Source organism: Orussus abietinus, unplaced genomic scaffold (assembly GCF_000612105.2).
Source record: "Orussus abietinus isolate OABI.00-Male unplaced genomic scaffold, Oabi_2.0 scaffold61, whole genome shotgun sequence".
NCBI lineage: Eukaryota > Metazoa > Arthropoda > Insecta > Hymenoptera > Orussidae > Orussus > Orussus abietinus.
In genome coordinates this window covers 252,706-268,054 of record NW_019394279.1, presented here as the reverse complement: position 1 = coordinate 268,054, position 15,349 = coordinate 252,706, and the positions used below count along the sequence as shown (strand labels likewise).

Below are 15,349 nucleotides of genomic sequence, written 5' to 3'. Positions count from 1 at the left end.
GTATCGTTTCTCCGACCGATCGGTCGAACTCGTACTCAGAATTTTAGGGAAAAAAAGAGATCTCGGAATTGTAGGGTAAATCGGCCTTTCCTTCCAGCGGAAAGAGGCTCGTGCCGGCGGAGAAAAAAAAAAAAGAAAAATCACCGCTAAATTTACAACTGGCCCGGTGCAGAAATATCGGAAGCATCGGCGCGCGGGTGAAAACGGCGAGCACCTAACGACAGCTCTGCGTAAATACCCACGTAGATGTATGTATGTATCCGAAAGTACCACCGTGAACACAATTTCCGGCCAGAAGTGCTGTGCCGTCGGATTCAATAACGAAACGCGCCGTTAAGGCGCAGTTTCTCCGAAATCGACAATGGCGACAACCCCGTTGCTTTTCTTTGCGCCAACTACGGGTAGTCCTGTCATTGTTCCGCGTAACAGAAAGATCTGCGATTGAAAATCGCACTTTTGTGTTTTTTTTCTAAAAACACAACAGTCGATGCCGACACCTGATTCGCTATAGAAATCAAGGCTTATAAAAAACAGAGACAGGCTATACTAGGCTGTTAAAAGAGATATCGTAGGTGGAGGTTTTATTCAGGCATGGTATGACGGTAATTCTTAAATTTTCTTTCAGCTCATACTTTGACGTTTCTATTTTTAATGTAAACGATATTTATTTCTGACAATTCTAGCCGGTAATAAACACCTCGTGGGATTTGATAGGGTTTATGGTGATCGGGATGACGTCAAAAAATATATCAAATATAGGTAAGGGTTAAATTTGGTGTATCAAGAGACTCGTGATACGCGCATAGGGTGTAGGGTCTTCTGAAGGGTCGTTCATGAAACTTTACTCGAATCAACTGGTTTGAGGGTTTCGCATCGCCTTAATCTTATAGCCTCTGCATTCACATTGTATAGTATGAAACGATTCGGTACCTCCAGTTCGGAGCAAAGTTTCATAAACGAGACTTCTTAGATGGCGTTTTCACTCCACCTTAAAAATAGTGCCCTATTCGAATCGACTGGTTTGAGGGTTTCGCATCGCCTTAATCCGGTGCAGTCTTGGAATAGATGCACCTGGTACGGAAAATACGTGCACACGAAGTACCACCGTGACCATAATTTCCGACTCGAAGTGCTGCGCTGTCGTATTCAATAACGAAACGTGCCGTTGCAGCGCAGTTTCTCCGGAATCAACAATGGTGACAGTGGGCATAGCATTTTTCACCAACGCCAGATAATCCGGGCATTGTTCCACATAATAGAGAGGCCTTCTCCTCATCCGATGGAAGGAACCTCTACCTGGAAGGGAAAGAGGCAACGAGACAAGAACAAAAGTAAAAAGTCGTTGCTAAATTTACAGCTGAGTAGCGACGTAATACAGGGCAACGGTGGCAACGGAAATGTATGCAGCTGCCAAGCATAATAGCACGCTGTATACGTACATGCGACAAATGCAGCCTGGAGAAAATTCATGCTCTCGTAAGTCATTTCCGGCTTGAATAAAAAATGACGAGAAATGCACAGCGGTGCACTCTGTTCGACGCGTAATGAAGCGCCCCGTTAAACGCGCTTTCAATTTGTCAACGGGAACGGCCGTTAGTATTTGCCGCGATATTATTCTACGTCAAACTTGACGGCGAATTGATTGCCAGCCGGTTTAGTTATGACAAACCGATTAAAATATTATATATCGACACCTCACATTTTTATCAAGATACTCGGTTGAATTTCGCCCCAAGTATATTTAGCGAGTTCTGGCGAGGGCTCGAGCGTGCCATTATCAATACATGCATTTGCGAATTCCCGTTTTACGGCGACATTATTTACAGTGAAAGAAAAGTAATACAAATGAGTGGTGCAAATAATTATGATCAAAAGAGTCGGTAACGACAGCACTAGGGCATCTCGCGAATGAACAATTAAGAATAACAAGTAATATTTAATGATTCCCCTTTAACATTGAAGCTTTTCATTTTTCTTTTTCCTTTTCCCAATTTTTATTTTAAGGGGATGTGAAAGTGGCATCCGAAAGCTCAATCGTTCATACAACTTTTCTACGAACTGGGTGTCTGAAATCGTTTCATACTTTAAAACGTGAATATGGAGACCCTAAGGTAGGTCCTGAAACTCGTGAAATTTCCTTTATTATAAACAATTTTTAAAATACCTATAAACAAATTTGAAAAGAATTGAAATTTTACGAGTTTCAGGACCTTCCTTGTAGTCTCCCTATTAACGTCGTAAAGTTTCATACTACTCGGTTAATTGAGTTGGGAGAAAAGTTGAATAAAATAAAATCTCTTCGACGCCACTTTCACGTCACCTTAAACCGTGTGCGGCGAACTTAACGAATTCCCGATTGGCGAAAAGATTCGCTAGGAGGCAATTAACTCGTTCCTGGGGGAACTCCCAGTATTTAAATAATTTAACATAATTGAATCCGAATGCACTTGGAATTTCTCCCCCCTCGCGGGAATAATTCATTCGAAGGAGACGTCCTCCAAGACCCTCTGGAGGTTTCTCCCGATTCGAGGCCACCCGATGGAAGATGATAAATCACTCGGCATATCCGAGGGCCGCGTGCGCGGCCAGCTAATTGCAAGTAAAACGGATCCACGTCGCGTCGTTAGAAACGACGTCGGGGGGGGGGGGGGGAAAAAAGCACGGACGTCGTTGCGATTTCTTTCGGGTCCCCCTTTTCTCGCGCGGCAGCTGCAGCATCTCTGTTCCCACGGGGAGAGGAAGGTGGCGCCGAAAAAAGATACCGAGATGCACGCGCGATTCTGGAGGGGAACCGAGCCGAGCACTCGGGAGAAAGAGGGAGAGAAAGAGAGGGAAGGCCGAGTGACGAGTGTTATCGCGAAAGGCATTGACCTTGGGAGGGCTTCACGCTCAGTTGCGCTCGTTATTAACGAGAGGACTTCTCGCGTGCCCCCGGTGCGCGCGCAGGTGCAGGGGCGCCGCGATTGGTCCTCGCGTAAAGGACTACCCCGAGATCGGGCCTGATTGGTCGAGCCGCGATGACGTCATCTCGGCGGCCCGTAAACCGTCCTTAGCGCAGCCCTTCCGCGCAGATCCTCCCCAGCCGGTTCGATCCCGATGCCGTCAGCCTGACGGCTCTTAACCCTTTGCTTACGATTTAACTTCTAAGAAACGTGCGCGTACAGACTATTTTATTTTAAGACTAGAAGTACCGGTGGATTTTTTTTGTATAGGATGGGCCATTTGAAACCAGTCATTTTGAGTGGTCTTGGTAGTTCTAGTGTTAATGCAACTCTGTGCCCGGGGTTATCTATAGTCCCAGATTATACCGATTTTTATTTTTGAGGGCAGCAAATTTTTTGACAAGGAGTATAGTCAATTGTACCGACCATCAATCCTGAGTTAAATTATTCTTTCGTGTTCATGAAATCAACCGTTTTTGTCCTCTTCAACGGCTCCATCTTTTTTGTTACCGTTATTCTCACCCAGCAAATGTACAGGAAGTTGGTTTGCGCCGATAACGGAAATGCGCTCGATTGGAGCTCGTGGGAAACCGAGAACCGGTCATAGGTCTCTCTTTGTCTCTTTCGTTCCCTCCTCCTCCTCCCCCCTCTTTTCCTCTCTCTTTCGCTCATCTTTTTTTCGATTGGTGTACACGCATATCCCGTATTGACTGAGTACACCTTTATGCACCACCTGTACGATCTGGCGTAAGCCCCCCCCTCCCCGTATCGGGACGTACTTTCAATTATGGGAAATCTCGCGAACATGGGAAAGTCATGCTCATTGTGCGAAACGGGCCCCCTCCCACCCACCCAATCCCCCGATTGTTCTTGATCGTTTACAACCGGAACGGTTCCGTAACTTTCCGACGTAACAGAGAGTGCCTACCCGCGTGTCCGAAGAAAGTATTCACGGATTTGTTTTCCCTTAGTTTTTCCTTTTTCTTTTTCCCCTCTTTCAAATCCATTCTCCGAGTTCTTCACGATGAAGTTGCCTCGATGAAAGTGAATTCATATTACGTAGAGAGGGTTGTGAGGTCGATTTAAATCATTTCTTTGAACATTATTGACTTCGGACAATTGATTTTTATTTTTTAAAATCATGATTCTTGTCTTTAACAGCCTGAGTATTGCAGAACAACCCGGAACTCTTTGATGTTGGTCTCAGACAATTGGGAAGAATTCCAGCAGGATGAATTCTTTTATTAATTATTTTCAAGGAACAATCATGGATAATCCGAGCGAATATCGTTATTCTAAAGTGCCGTCAATTTCAAAACGCTGCGTCGAGAATAGAAATCGTAGGGAAAATCTCGAATGGGATTTTCGTGTCAATGATAATTTGTCTAATCGTTGTGAAGGTTTATTATGAAAGATTCGCTGAAAGTCGCGAGTACGGATAACAAATTCGGATAGTTAAATTTGCTCAAGGGGTCTCTTCTTCACGGCTCGACGAGGGATTGTGAAGCTTTATCTGAGACGTGTCATCATACTCGGCCTCAAAAGTGCTTGGTAACTTTCTCGAATCTTCACCCGCATCAACGAGTACATAATATAAGAGCCCGTATATACGTGTAATATATAATGTATAAGAAAAGCGATTCGTCATACGACTGGAGCCGTAGGTCGGGTCTTCCGTATGTGGTAGGGCACACAGTTGTCGGGCAAATAAGATAATTGATAGCGCTTTTATAATTGAGAATGTACTCTGCAGCTCCTCTTGGAGATTAAAGAGGAAGTGTCCTCTCTCGGGTCGACCAATGGCTTTCCCTTGGTTTTACTCGCCACCCCGATGACTAGGAATTAATGGAGACGATTTACTGTTCACTTTGTCGTAGAACCGCAGACCTAGAAGTTTGGATTAAGAGAAACTTGAATATAACTTTTTTTCTTTTATATTTCACACAAAATTTGATGTATCGACTGAAATTGAATTTACTAAATATTATGCCCATTTGATGTGTTAATCTTAACCTCGAGTGGACTACTTTTTATGTGAATTAAGTATCTGAAATTTTAGGGGGTCTTGCTTTGTGCATCTAGTTTTGGAGGATTGAAAGTAGAACAGTTTCGCGTTACTTTCGTGTCTGGCCTCAATGAATTACCGGGTACAGTTGTATGCCAAACCCTGATATGCTTTACAATTACTGTTGCTACGGAGAATGTCAAATACCTGACGCATTGACTGTTAATGAAGAATCCACGTTAAAGTGGACTTAACTCGCGGTCAGTCTATGAAAGACTGAAAATCCACATCCATTTACTATATACAGAAGAAACGTGATAATTAATGTTACTGTCTAAATTTATAATTATATTTAGTGTTTTACTACAGTACCCATGGTGTAATAATAGTATTTAATTTATGAGTACTATTAAGATAGTAAAGAAAATTTTCTCAGTGCTGAATTTGAAGGGTTGATCCCATAGGTATCTTTACCCAGATGGAGAGAGAGAGAGCTGCGTTCCTATGTGCAGACTATATATCTTCTGGATATACTTTTAAGGCGTAGAAATGCCATTTAAATACCCCATGCAGGAAACTTGTGCGTAGCATCTGCGTTGCGCAAACGGCGGCTCGGCTGCGCGTGCGGCGCATGTTTACGCCACGCGTGGACTGAGTGCGTGCTTCCTTGATCGTCTTTTTTTTTTCTTTTATGTTACTAACAAAAAACTCGGAAATTGATTCCTACAGTAAATACGATGGATAATGTAACGAAAGTATGTTCTGCATAATCGATAACCGAGGTGGAAGCGTTGTAAACAAATATTGGCTGTGCCAAACCGCGCGAGCCCGTCCAACACGCGAAGTGAGGTTATGTCGACGATTTCGAGTCTTGCACTATTCCGTTTCGGACCTGGAATTTTGGAACAACGAACGTGGAATAATTCATCTGGCATCCATGTACCCAGTACGGAAGTTTCCAGTTATTTTTAACACTCGTCGTGTAATGTTTATGTTGTTTTTATGGCTTATCAAAGTTTCGTTTTGGGGGTGAGTGCCTCCCACAGCTGGAAGAGACAGCTGATGATGTATCACTTCTTGCAGCTGTTGTAACTTAGATATCGATGCTTTGTGAGTGTTATTTCTGGTTTATTGTACATTAAAGCGTTTAAGCTGGGAAAGGGTGATTTCAAGCTGTAGATACGTGAATGTCGAATATTTTTAGCTGTTACAATATCATAACTTGAGTGCTGACGAGACCAAAGACATTGTGATGTTTAATATTCCTTGCAATTTAAATAATTAGGATGAGGTACATTCATTTTTAGAGTATAAGATCGTAAAGAAGGTTATGAAATTATTTTGATGAGAGAACATATGATTCAGAAACAATTTGTACATGGTTTGTTATTATTGAATCATCATTTACGTTGAATCGATATTAAATATTTTTCTTTTTTGTAACAGGGACTAGGATGCAATCGTTCGGACGAGTTCAATACACCTGTTAGTTCCGGAAGCAACATGGGCAGCATAGCACGATTTCCCAAACTAGATGAGTGTGCCCACTTTCACTACGAACATGTGGAGCTTGGTGCTTTGGAGGTACGGTCTTATATCTAATATTAATTGATACATTATTTATAAATATTCTCTGTCCGCTATATTTGAACACGTAGATTTAAGTATTGCACATTATTTAACCAATATTTCCAGTTAGCACTGAAAGCTACTAAAGAGTATTAATTATTCAAATTATGATGTTAAAATTAAATTTAAATTGTGTTAAAAAAAATTGAATTTGTTGAAATTGTCCGTAGAAATAATATAAGGATAGAAGTAAATAATTTCACATTGTTTTCTTTTTTTCCAGGTTTCCATCAGCGAAGGGCCTAACGATACTGACAGTTTTGCCGTCAGAGTAACATCTGGTGATGCGTGCTGGACCTTGCAACGATCTTACGAGAACTTTGTTATGTTCGATAAGCAATTACATCGATGCATATTTGATAGGAAGTTTTCCTCTCTAACCAAACTTCCAGACTTGCAGCCAGATAATGCAGTCAATCTATTGAGAGACTACTTCAATCGTTTCTCGCGGTTAAATCACGAAGGGCTAAATTGTGGACCAGTCTTAAATTGGCTACAACTTGACAACAGAGGAAGAAGGATTCTTGTACCGGAATCGGATTCATGTCCCATAAACACTCCTGCTGTTGCAGCTGCTTATGCTGTCAGACCATACACTGCTCAAGCACAAGATGAAATATCCTTTCAGGTAAACGCAATGACATGTATAACATAAATAAGTAAACTGTGTCGAAGTGACAGTCCGAGTAGTTGGAAAGTTTGAACTATCGTAATGTCTTAAAATAAACCACATACAAAGTTAGTAACGTTCCAAGAATTAATTTCATTTATCAGTCTGAGGGTGATAGTACAATGGCAACACATGATACCCGCTAATGGAGGGAAGAATGTTGACGGGTTTTATTACCGTCTGGTGCAAGAAGTACAGATTAATTAGTATCGTTAACCTTTAGACACTCTTGGTTTATAAAAGTAGGTTAATCTCTGGTTTTACTAACCTGGACACGATAACGAACTAAACCGCGCTTTTAACGTAACGCTCGACTTATTACGAGTTTGATAACGTAAACGTCGTTAGATTCATTTATAAACTATCGAAACAACGTACACATATCTTATTTACAATTTGTTTCAGGTTGGAGATATGATTTCTGTGATAGATATGCCTCCTCCGGGGGAAAGTACTTGGTGGCGAGGAAAGCACGGCTTCGCAGTAGGTTTTTTCCCAGCAGAATGCGTCGCTGTCATCGGTGATAAAGTGCCACGGCACTTGACAGTATCCACCACTGTCCGGTCAAAGTTGCCGGTGAAACCGGTCCTTAGGAAGCACGGGAAACTCATCGCTTTCTTCAGGTCGTTTATCCTGAACCGACCATCCCGAAGACGTCTCAAACAGTCCGGGATCCTGAAGGAGAGAGTATTTGGCTGTGATTTGGGGGAACACTTGTTAAATTCTGGTCAAGATGGTAAGTTTAACGTAAAGTTCCTATATACCTTGAACTCTTAATTAAGCGCGCGGGAGTCACCTAGATTTACAAGCTTAACAGCTTATATATAAAAAAATATATATATATGAATCGTGGTTCTAGAGCCTTGGAAACTCCTGCTCGCACAGTTAAGCCATGAAAAGACCTAGTCAAAAATTGGGTTAATTGGAGCTTGTTGTTTTTATATTTTATATTTATCACCAACAGAAAGCTGTAGAATAACTAATGAACGTTTCGACATCTACAGTACCGACAGTGCTTACTTGCTGCGCGGAGTTCATAGAAAATCACGGTTTGGTCGACGGGATTTATCGGCTGAGTGGCGTAACGTCGAATATCCAGAGATTGCGCCATGCATTCGACGAGGACCGTGTACCAGCTCTTCACTCGGACGAGAGCATCCTCCAGGATATTCATTCCGTGGCGTCGTTATTGAAGATGTACTTTAGAGAATTGCCTAATCCGTTATGCACCTATCAGCTGTACTCTACCTTTGTTGGGGCCGTCCAAGCTAATACCGACGCGGAGAGACTACGGCGAATGAGAGATACTGTTAGGAAATTACCACCGCCTCATTACAGGTAAATGGAAGGCATCGCATTCTTGATACAATTTGAGCCGTAATTTATTCATTAAAAGTACTTAAGAATTTGTTTGTACAACCTATATTTCATGATCCAAAAACGTATTAAACGTGCGTTAGTCCGAACCTAGCTTACTGCACTCTGGTATACTAAATAATCTACAGGAGGTAATGCCCGTCCTGACTGTTGTCCCGGAAGTAAATCTGTAAACTCGTTAAAAAGTGATTTTCGCGGGAAAATTCTCTGCCGGGACCGATTCTATCCATTATTCATCGTCTAATTTGCATATCGTTACCGGTAGGAGCTCGAAACTTGAGAAAGTTCAAGATTAAAGTACTTCGAACGAAAGGAAACTATCACGCGAAATGGTCGTTCTCGGGATGCAAGGCCTTAGCCACAATATAAACATGTATGAATTCGATTTACTTCTTCCAGGACATTAGAGTATCTCATGAGACACTTGGTTAGAGTGGCAGCCCGGGGCGCGGAGACCGGAATGACGCCGCGAAATGTGGCGATAGTGTGGGCACCTAATCTTCTGCGCTGCAAGGAACTCGAAGTGGGAGGCGTGGCCGCTCTTCAGGGCGTCGGAGTGCAAGCCGTCGTCACGGAGTTCCTCGTCTGCTACGCCGAGCTGATCTTTGGGGACGGTCCCGTTGGCAGGCCTAAATCCTTGGCCATTGCGACGCCGGCGAGGTTGTTGAGCTTAGAAGAGGCGAGAAATAGAAGCGTGAGATGCGAGGCCGACTACATCGAGGTGGGAGCTGGTCCTGCCGGGCTACCCTTGCACTACCACACGGTCATAGAACTGCCGCGGAAGAGGAATGGATCGAAACGATCGCCCTCGTTGAACTGGAGAGCTTTATTTGGCAGAGGCGCGCCGGGAGCTCGCGGAAAGGCCAGGCAAGTTGGCACTCCGCCGCAAACCGAGACCATGCCAAACTCTTTGAATTCCCTGAGACGATTGCGACCCGTCAAGAGCGCCGACAGTTTGGACGGCGAGGACAGCCTAGGTCCTCTTTTGGGACCACCGCCCACCAGACCATGCGGTCATAGTAGATCGGTATCTCACGACTCCTATTTCGATCACCTGGCGGACGCTCCGAACGCGACTTCACCCTTGGACCTCTCCGAGATACAACTCAACTTTGACCTGGAGGAACGAGAGATGAGGATGTTCTCCGAGGAAGAGGGCGGGGGGATTGCCTCGGTTGAAGCTTCGCCGCGAAGGCCGAGGATAGAGGGCCCCCAGTGCACGGTAGCCAGTGGCGGGTCTAAGAGGAAGAGGTCCAGACTGGAGGAAAGGCTGCATTGTGAGGTCGAGTTGAGGTTCATCGACAGCCAGAGTCCTGACCAGGTAAGCATTTGGAAGTTAATATGTCTACTTTCGGACTTATACTTAAGAAAAAGATGCTAGAGAGATACTAATTTATTGAAATGCTTTTTAATTCATTCCGTAAAGTAGTTTCTTCATTGACCAATAAAATGTGGGAATTGCGGCATTTCTATTTTCCAATGAAAGAGAACACAATCTGGGGGTAAATCGATGTATTGTATAGCAAGTGCAGTTAACAACGCGTAAACTAGCGATGAAGTTAAAAAAAAGCATGGATGATTAGATCAGGAAACATGAAAAAAATACATGTGAAAATGGATTACGATTCGGATATGTAGAAGATTATAATTTGTGTCCAGGTCATGGTTTCCGCGGACATCCACGGGTTGGAAACGCCATCGCCGTTGCCGACTCCGGGCTACTTGCCGCTGCTTTCCGAGGCTTCGACCCCGTTGACCCCGGCGACGTTGCAGGGAACGCCGCTCTCCATCTCGCCAATACCGGCGAACAGTCCTAGAATAAGTTTCCGAAGTTTCACCTTGCCGTTAGACGTCGACAACGAGCCAAACAACGCGGATAAGTTGAATAGGGGTAGCTCGTCTTCCGAAAAGATATCATCCGACCCTAGTCATAGACTGTCTATAAACGTAGACGATCAGAACAACGTCGAGTCCTGCAAGAGAATGTCGGCGTACAGCAACAGGCTGGTAGAATCCTACGATAACAGATCGACTCCATCTGCAGATAACGCGAAGATAAATTGCGAGAACAACGGCGTGATCGAATCTCAGGACCACGAGATGACCCCTTGCGACAGGCTAGGATCTCCTTGCAACGAGACGACCAATTCTTGCGACATGATTGCATCTTGCAAAGCTACGTCGTCCGCTAAGTCGGGTTTGCACTCGGCCGAAGATAGAGGGCAGCGGGATCGCGATAGCATGCAGAATGTACAGAAGTTACAAGGTACAAGGAGCCAGGAGAGCCCGAGTTCCAGATCGGCCGACTCGCAGGACGACGAAGTGGTAGCAGCGGCAGCTGCAGTTGCCGCTGCAGCAGGGTCCAGCGCACACGGGAACGATCTGGCGGGGCTACCCTTGTCCAGTGCAACGGACCTGGACTCCCCAATGTCCTGCGAGCAGACCTTGGAGGACTTGCCGGACTCCGGTTTCGTGATATGCGATAGTTCCGATAAGATGTTTACGAGCACCGAGACGCAGCAGCTGATAACGAACACGAACGACTCCGGGGAGTGGGTGATGGTCGAGCGTACTACCGGGTCGATCACCACGCCGACCAGCGAGTCCAGCAGTCCGAAGGACCCCCTGGACGGCACGGTTAATCCCGCCATAGCTACGGAAACGCCCCAACGGCGATCGAGGTCGGAGAACATCTCGAGAACGTCGTTGGACCTTACTATGGGCTCTACCGCGGACACGGACACGTCCTGCATCGGGGCCAGCGAGTTGACCGAAAGTCTTTTACTGGTGCAGGATACAGGAGACATAACGCTCGACGTGGCGGAAAACAAGGGATGCAAGACGGCCACGGACCAACAAGAGATGTGCCAGGGAACGGAACCCGCCTCCGACGTGCACGGAATCGTGCAGAACGAATCCAGGATCTCCAACAGGGTCTACGATAACGATCGTTTGCGGGACCAGAGTTGCAGACAGAACCAGGAGAACGGGAACGACAAGGAGGGTACCGGGGACTCGAGCGACTTCAACGTTCGTCAGGAAAGTGGAGAGCTGGAGCGGGAACACGATGGATCGGGCATGTATCATCACCGACTGGATAACGAAAACGTGTATCGCGTTGATAGGATCCAGGCTGCGGAGACGACGAAGCACTTCGCCGGGGAAGAGAATCTACAGAGGTTGGAACTCACGGATGAGAACTTCGATCGGCCACAAAAGCCATGCTCGGTGCAGGAACGAGAGACGGGTTACCCCCAAGGCTACGACCATCGGGTTTTCGCGGGTAAGGCAGAAAAGGAGATGGCTAATCGAGGCGTGGCCCGAATGGTGGCTGCTAGTCCAGGCGAGGAGCAGCGGTTATTTGAGAGGACCAGGGAGTTCGCCGAGAGGAGTGCCGAAGAGAACCTTGGCCAGCAGCGGAAGTACCTACCGAAGGCCATGCAGGAGACGGCGAATCGCAACAACGGGCAAGGTGCCAGGATGGGCGAGGACGTCGGAGGGGCAGCGACGATCCCCTCCGAGAGCGCGGCCGAGCCGTGCGAGGTCGCCCACGGTCCCGAGGGGGCCTCGGGGTCGACCTCGCTGGACTCGTCGTGCACGTTTTCCGACCCGTCGTCGCCGGTGGACGAATCATTGGTGCTCCGGGACACGGCGGCCATCTTGCAGGAGCTCGCTCTGCAGAGACTCTCGGGCGGCTTGTCGGGCGACCTGCAGGTCTCCACCAGGAGGCGCTACGACTCGGAGGTCACTCCCAGGGAGAGGCGGAGCTTCGACTCGGAGATCGGTCGAGAGATCATCAGGGAGCGGAAGATGCGCCAGGAGCTCGACTCGGCCAGGGGCAGGTCCGAGGAGCCGGCCAACAACGGGGCCCAGCGCCTGCCGCCCTGCCTGCGGGCCAGGCACGCCCGGGGGACCAGGGCGGCCCTCAGCAGGTCTCTCGACGAGGGCAAATTCAACCGCATGACCGGGGAGGCCTCGTTCGCGTCCAAGCAGGGCTCCGAGGAGGGCCAGCACGGCTCGAGCCCCGATGTCGGAGCCCAGACCTGCTCCATGTCGGCCGGAAGCAGCGTCGAGAAGGTCGTCCAGTCCAAGAACCTCGGCGGCCTCGACCTCGGCGATCCCCGGTGCCGCGAGCGGATTGAAAAGTACAAAGAGGAGAGGCGCACCTTCCTCAGGGACAAGTACCGGTCCGAGAGCTTCCGCGGGACGACCTCGAGGACGGAGGACGACACCGAACAGGCCCTCCTGGCCAGGCTCAAGCAGCGGGCCTCGAGGCCCTCTCTTCATTGACCAAGTGATACCTATTCTTTCTGTAAGCTCTCCGGGCAAGCCCTGGATGTCCGGCTCTCTGTCCCCCTGTCTCCGTAGCTTCGCAAATTAAGGGGACGCCAAAGTGGTGTCCATGGGGTCCATTGTTCGTCATACTTTTCTCCGACCTGGGCGGATCGAATTGCTTCAAACTATATGACGTGTGAATATCCAGGCTATGGGGAAGGTCCTGACCCTCGTGAGATTCAACTGTTTTTTTTTTATTATTTAAAAAATATCTATAAACAAATTTTAAACATGACATTTCATGGATGTCGGGACCTTACTTATATTGTCTCCGTGTTCACGCTGTGAAGTTTGAAGCAGTTCGGTACACCCGCAACTGTACAAGAGTTTCATAAACGCGAGACTTCTTTGGCGCCGCTTTTGCATCGCCTTAGCGCTCGATTTGTCTCGTAGGGGTCCAGTGGTCCTAGGGCAGCCTCGTTGTTCCAAGAGATGGGCACCGTGGACGTGGACTCTCGGTTGGCGACCGACGAGTCGACTCTATTGTTGAGTGGAGCGGGTCCGCGAGGAGACCCTTGGAGATATCCAACATTCCTATCGATATTATCGTCAACGATCTTCCCCGCACCTATTGGATTAGTTAAGGTTTCGTTTTTACGGTGATGTGTCGATGTGCGTGTGTGTACAGGTCTGATTACCGGCTGGGATAAAGTATTGCTCTCGATGTGTGCACGGTTACGTTAATTCCGACTCGGTGACTTGAGGTGTATCAGAGGCGGCCCTGTTATCGCGCGACTTTGCATATTCGACTTGCCTTCGATTGTTGCGCTTTTTTGGGAAACGAAAGCGCGGAACGATGACGCTTTCTTTTTCATTTATTTTCATTTCTTTTATCTTTTATATTTTTTGGACTTTCGCGTTTGGAACCAACGTTAAACGTTCCTGGACCAAAGCGCAGCCGAAGAGCTGCGTCTTCGTTGGTATTTTAATTCGTCCAGCGATGAAGTATTAACATTAGTTAAGTTTAAATCTCTCTTTTTTTCGTTTTCCTCGTTTTCATTAACAAAGGATTAATCGTTATGAAATTTGAATGCTCGGCCCTGAATCATATACATGAAATGTAATCTCTCGATTTAAGCGTTCCGTGGTCGTTATCGCTTTGGAATTATTCTCATTGATTTCCGAACTCTGGTACACTGTCTCAAGCCTTTGCTCGCTGATTGTCGGGAAGAAGACAGGCGAGGGAACGCTGAACTCTCTCTTTATAATTTAAACATCGTATTGAATTAAGTATTTTANTATTATACGCGAGAACGTTGTTTTCTGTTTGTGGACGGGTCCGCAGCGCTATAAATATTTTTTGTATATGCTAGTTTCTATCTCGGGCTCATATCTAATATATTAATTTATGCATTAAACTCTCTCCGTCGTCGTTGAGATAACTCACGTGAAATCAAGATTACTATTAGGAGACATTCGGTGTGTCCCCTTAAGAGTAGCCACTAGATGTTACTTAGATCGTAATGGTTATATTAACCAGCAGTTACTCGGTATATGAAGGAAAGAAAGAAAGAAAGAAAGAAAAAAAAAAAGATGTTGCTTCCATGCACACGTTTTACCGCTTGAAGAGAGAGAGACTGTGGCGGACATCTCTTTAGTTCCTTTCGAGTTTAATTTACCACTTTGTGCTCATGATATAACCAAAGCATCAAAACTCTCGGACAAAAGGAACGCGTTACTCGTAAGCCCTCTTCCATTTGTTGCTTCCGATGCGGAGTATGTAGACAGCGGGTACTCTCGTTGTTTGTTAATTGACAAAGACCTGGGGAAAGTATCGGATCGAGGTCTCGATCCGATATCCTCGCTTTTGAAATATCTCTCTAATATGGATCCTGTATTATGACCTAATATCGAAATACGTTTTAGCTCGAGCCTTTCTGCGCACAATCTCTTACGGTGTCTTTCAAAGAAAGCAAATCGAGGTGTAATTACAATTTCCACGAGCAATTCAGTGTATTACGACCGAAGACTTGTTACGACTCTGTACGCAACGATTCACTCGAGATTACGGATTTCGATTTGCTTGGAAGTGAATCTCTGCGACTATCGCTTCATTGAGGAGGGTACCAAATTGATGAAATAAAATCTATTTGTTAAATCGCCGGTTGTATTAAGACTTTCCTTACTCTAATAAAATTTCTTTAAATCCTATTGTACTCTGCGGAAGTAGGTGTGAGTTTTATTTAAACTGATCGGTGAGCTGAAGATCATAGGGAACGAAACGAGATTTTAATTACACGTGCGATGTACTGAATAGATTTTGTTGAACTAATTTTTCTTTTTTTTTATACATATGTATAATGAACGTTCGACTACATACATGTGGGGTCTGTTTAAGTGCTAGTGGTGTAATTGAACTAGTTGACCGTACTCGAGTATTCCTTGAAAAAT

General features: G+C 45.9%; 1 protein-coding gene across 6 annotated transcripts in view; it reads left to right on the top strand.

Annotated features, from left to right (window-relative positions):
* The window catches only part of LOC105699962 (rho GTPase-activating protein 32), a 37,497-nt gene extending 23,326 nt beyond the window's left edge, over window positions 1–14,171 (top strand). For 3 of the 6 annotated variants that reach the window (XM_012425432.1, XM_012425431.1, XM_012425433.1), the window contains exons 3-8: window positions 6,394–6,531; window positions 6,800–7,204; window positions 7,652–7,982; window positions 8,251–8,584; window positions 9,023–9,944; window positions 10,283–14,171. In XM_012425432.1, the coding sequence (XP_012280855.1) occupies window positions 6,394–6,531; window positions 6,800–7,204; window positions 7,652–7,982; window positions 8,251–8,584; window positions 9,023–9,944; window positions 10,283–12,913 (4,761 nt within the window). In that variant the 3' untranslated portion in view covers window positions 12,914–14,171. Of the gene's footprint in view, window positions 1–5,847; window positions 5,894–5,976; window positions 6,058–6,393; window positions 6,532–6,799; window positions 7,205–7,651; window positions 7,983–8,210; window positions 8,585–9,022; window positions 9,945–10,282 lie in introns of those variants that run through there. The other 3 variants (XM_012425434.1, XM_012425435.1, XM_012425436.1) reach the window with 3 other exon arrangements.
* The last annotated feature ends 1,178 nt before the right edge of the window (window positions 14,172–15,349 follow it).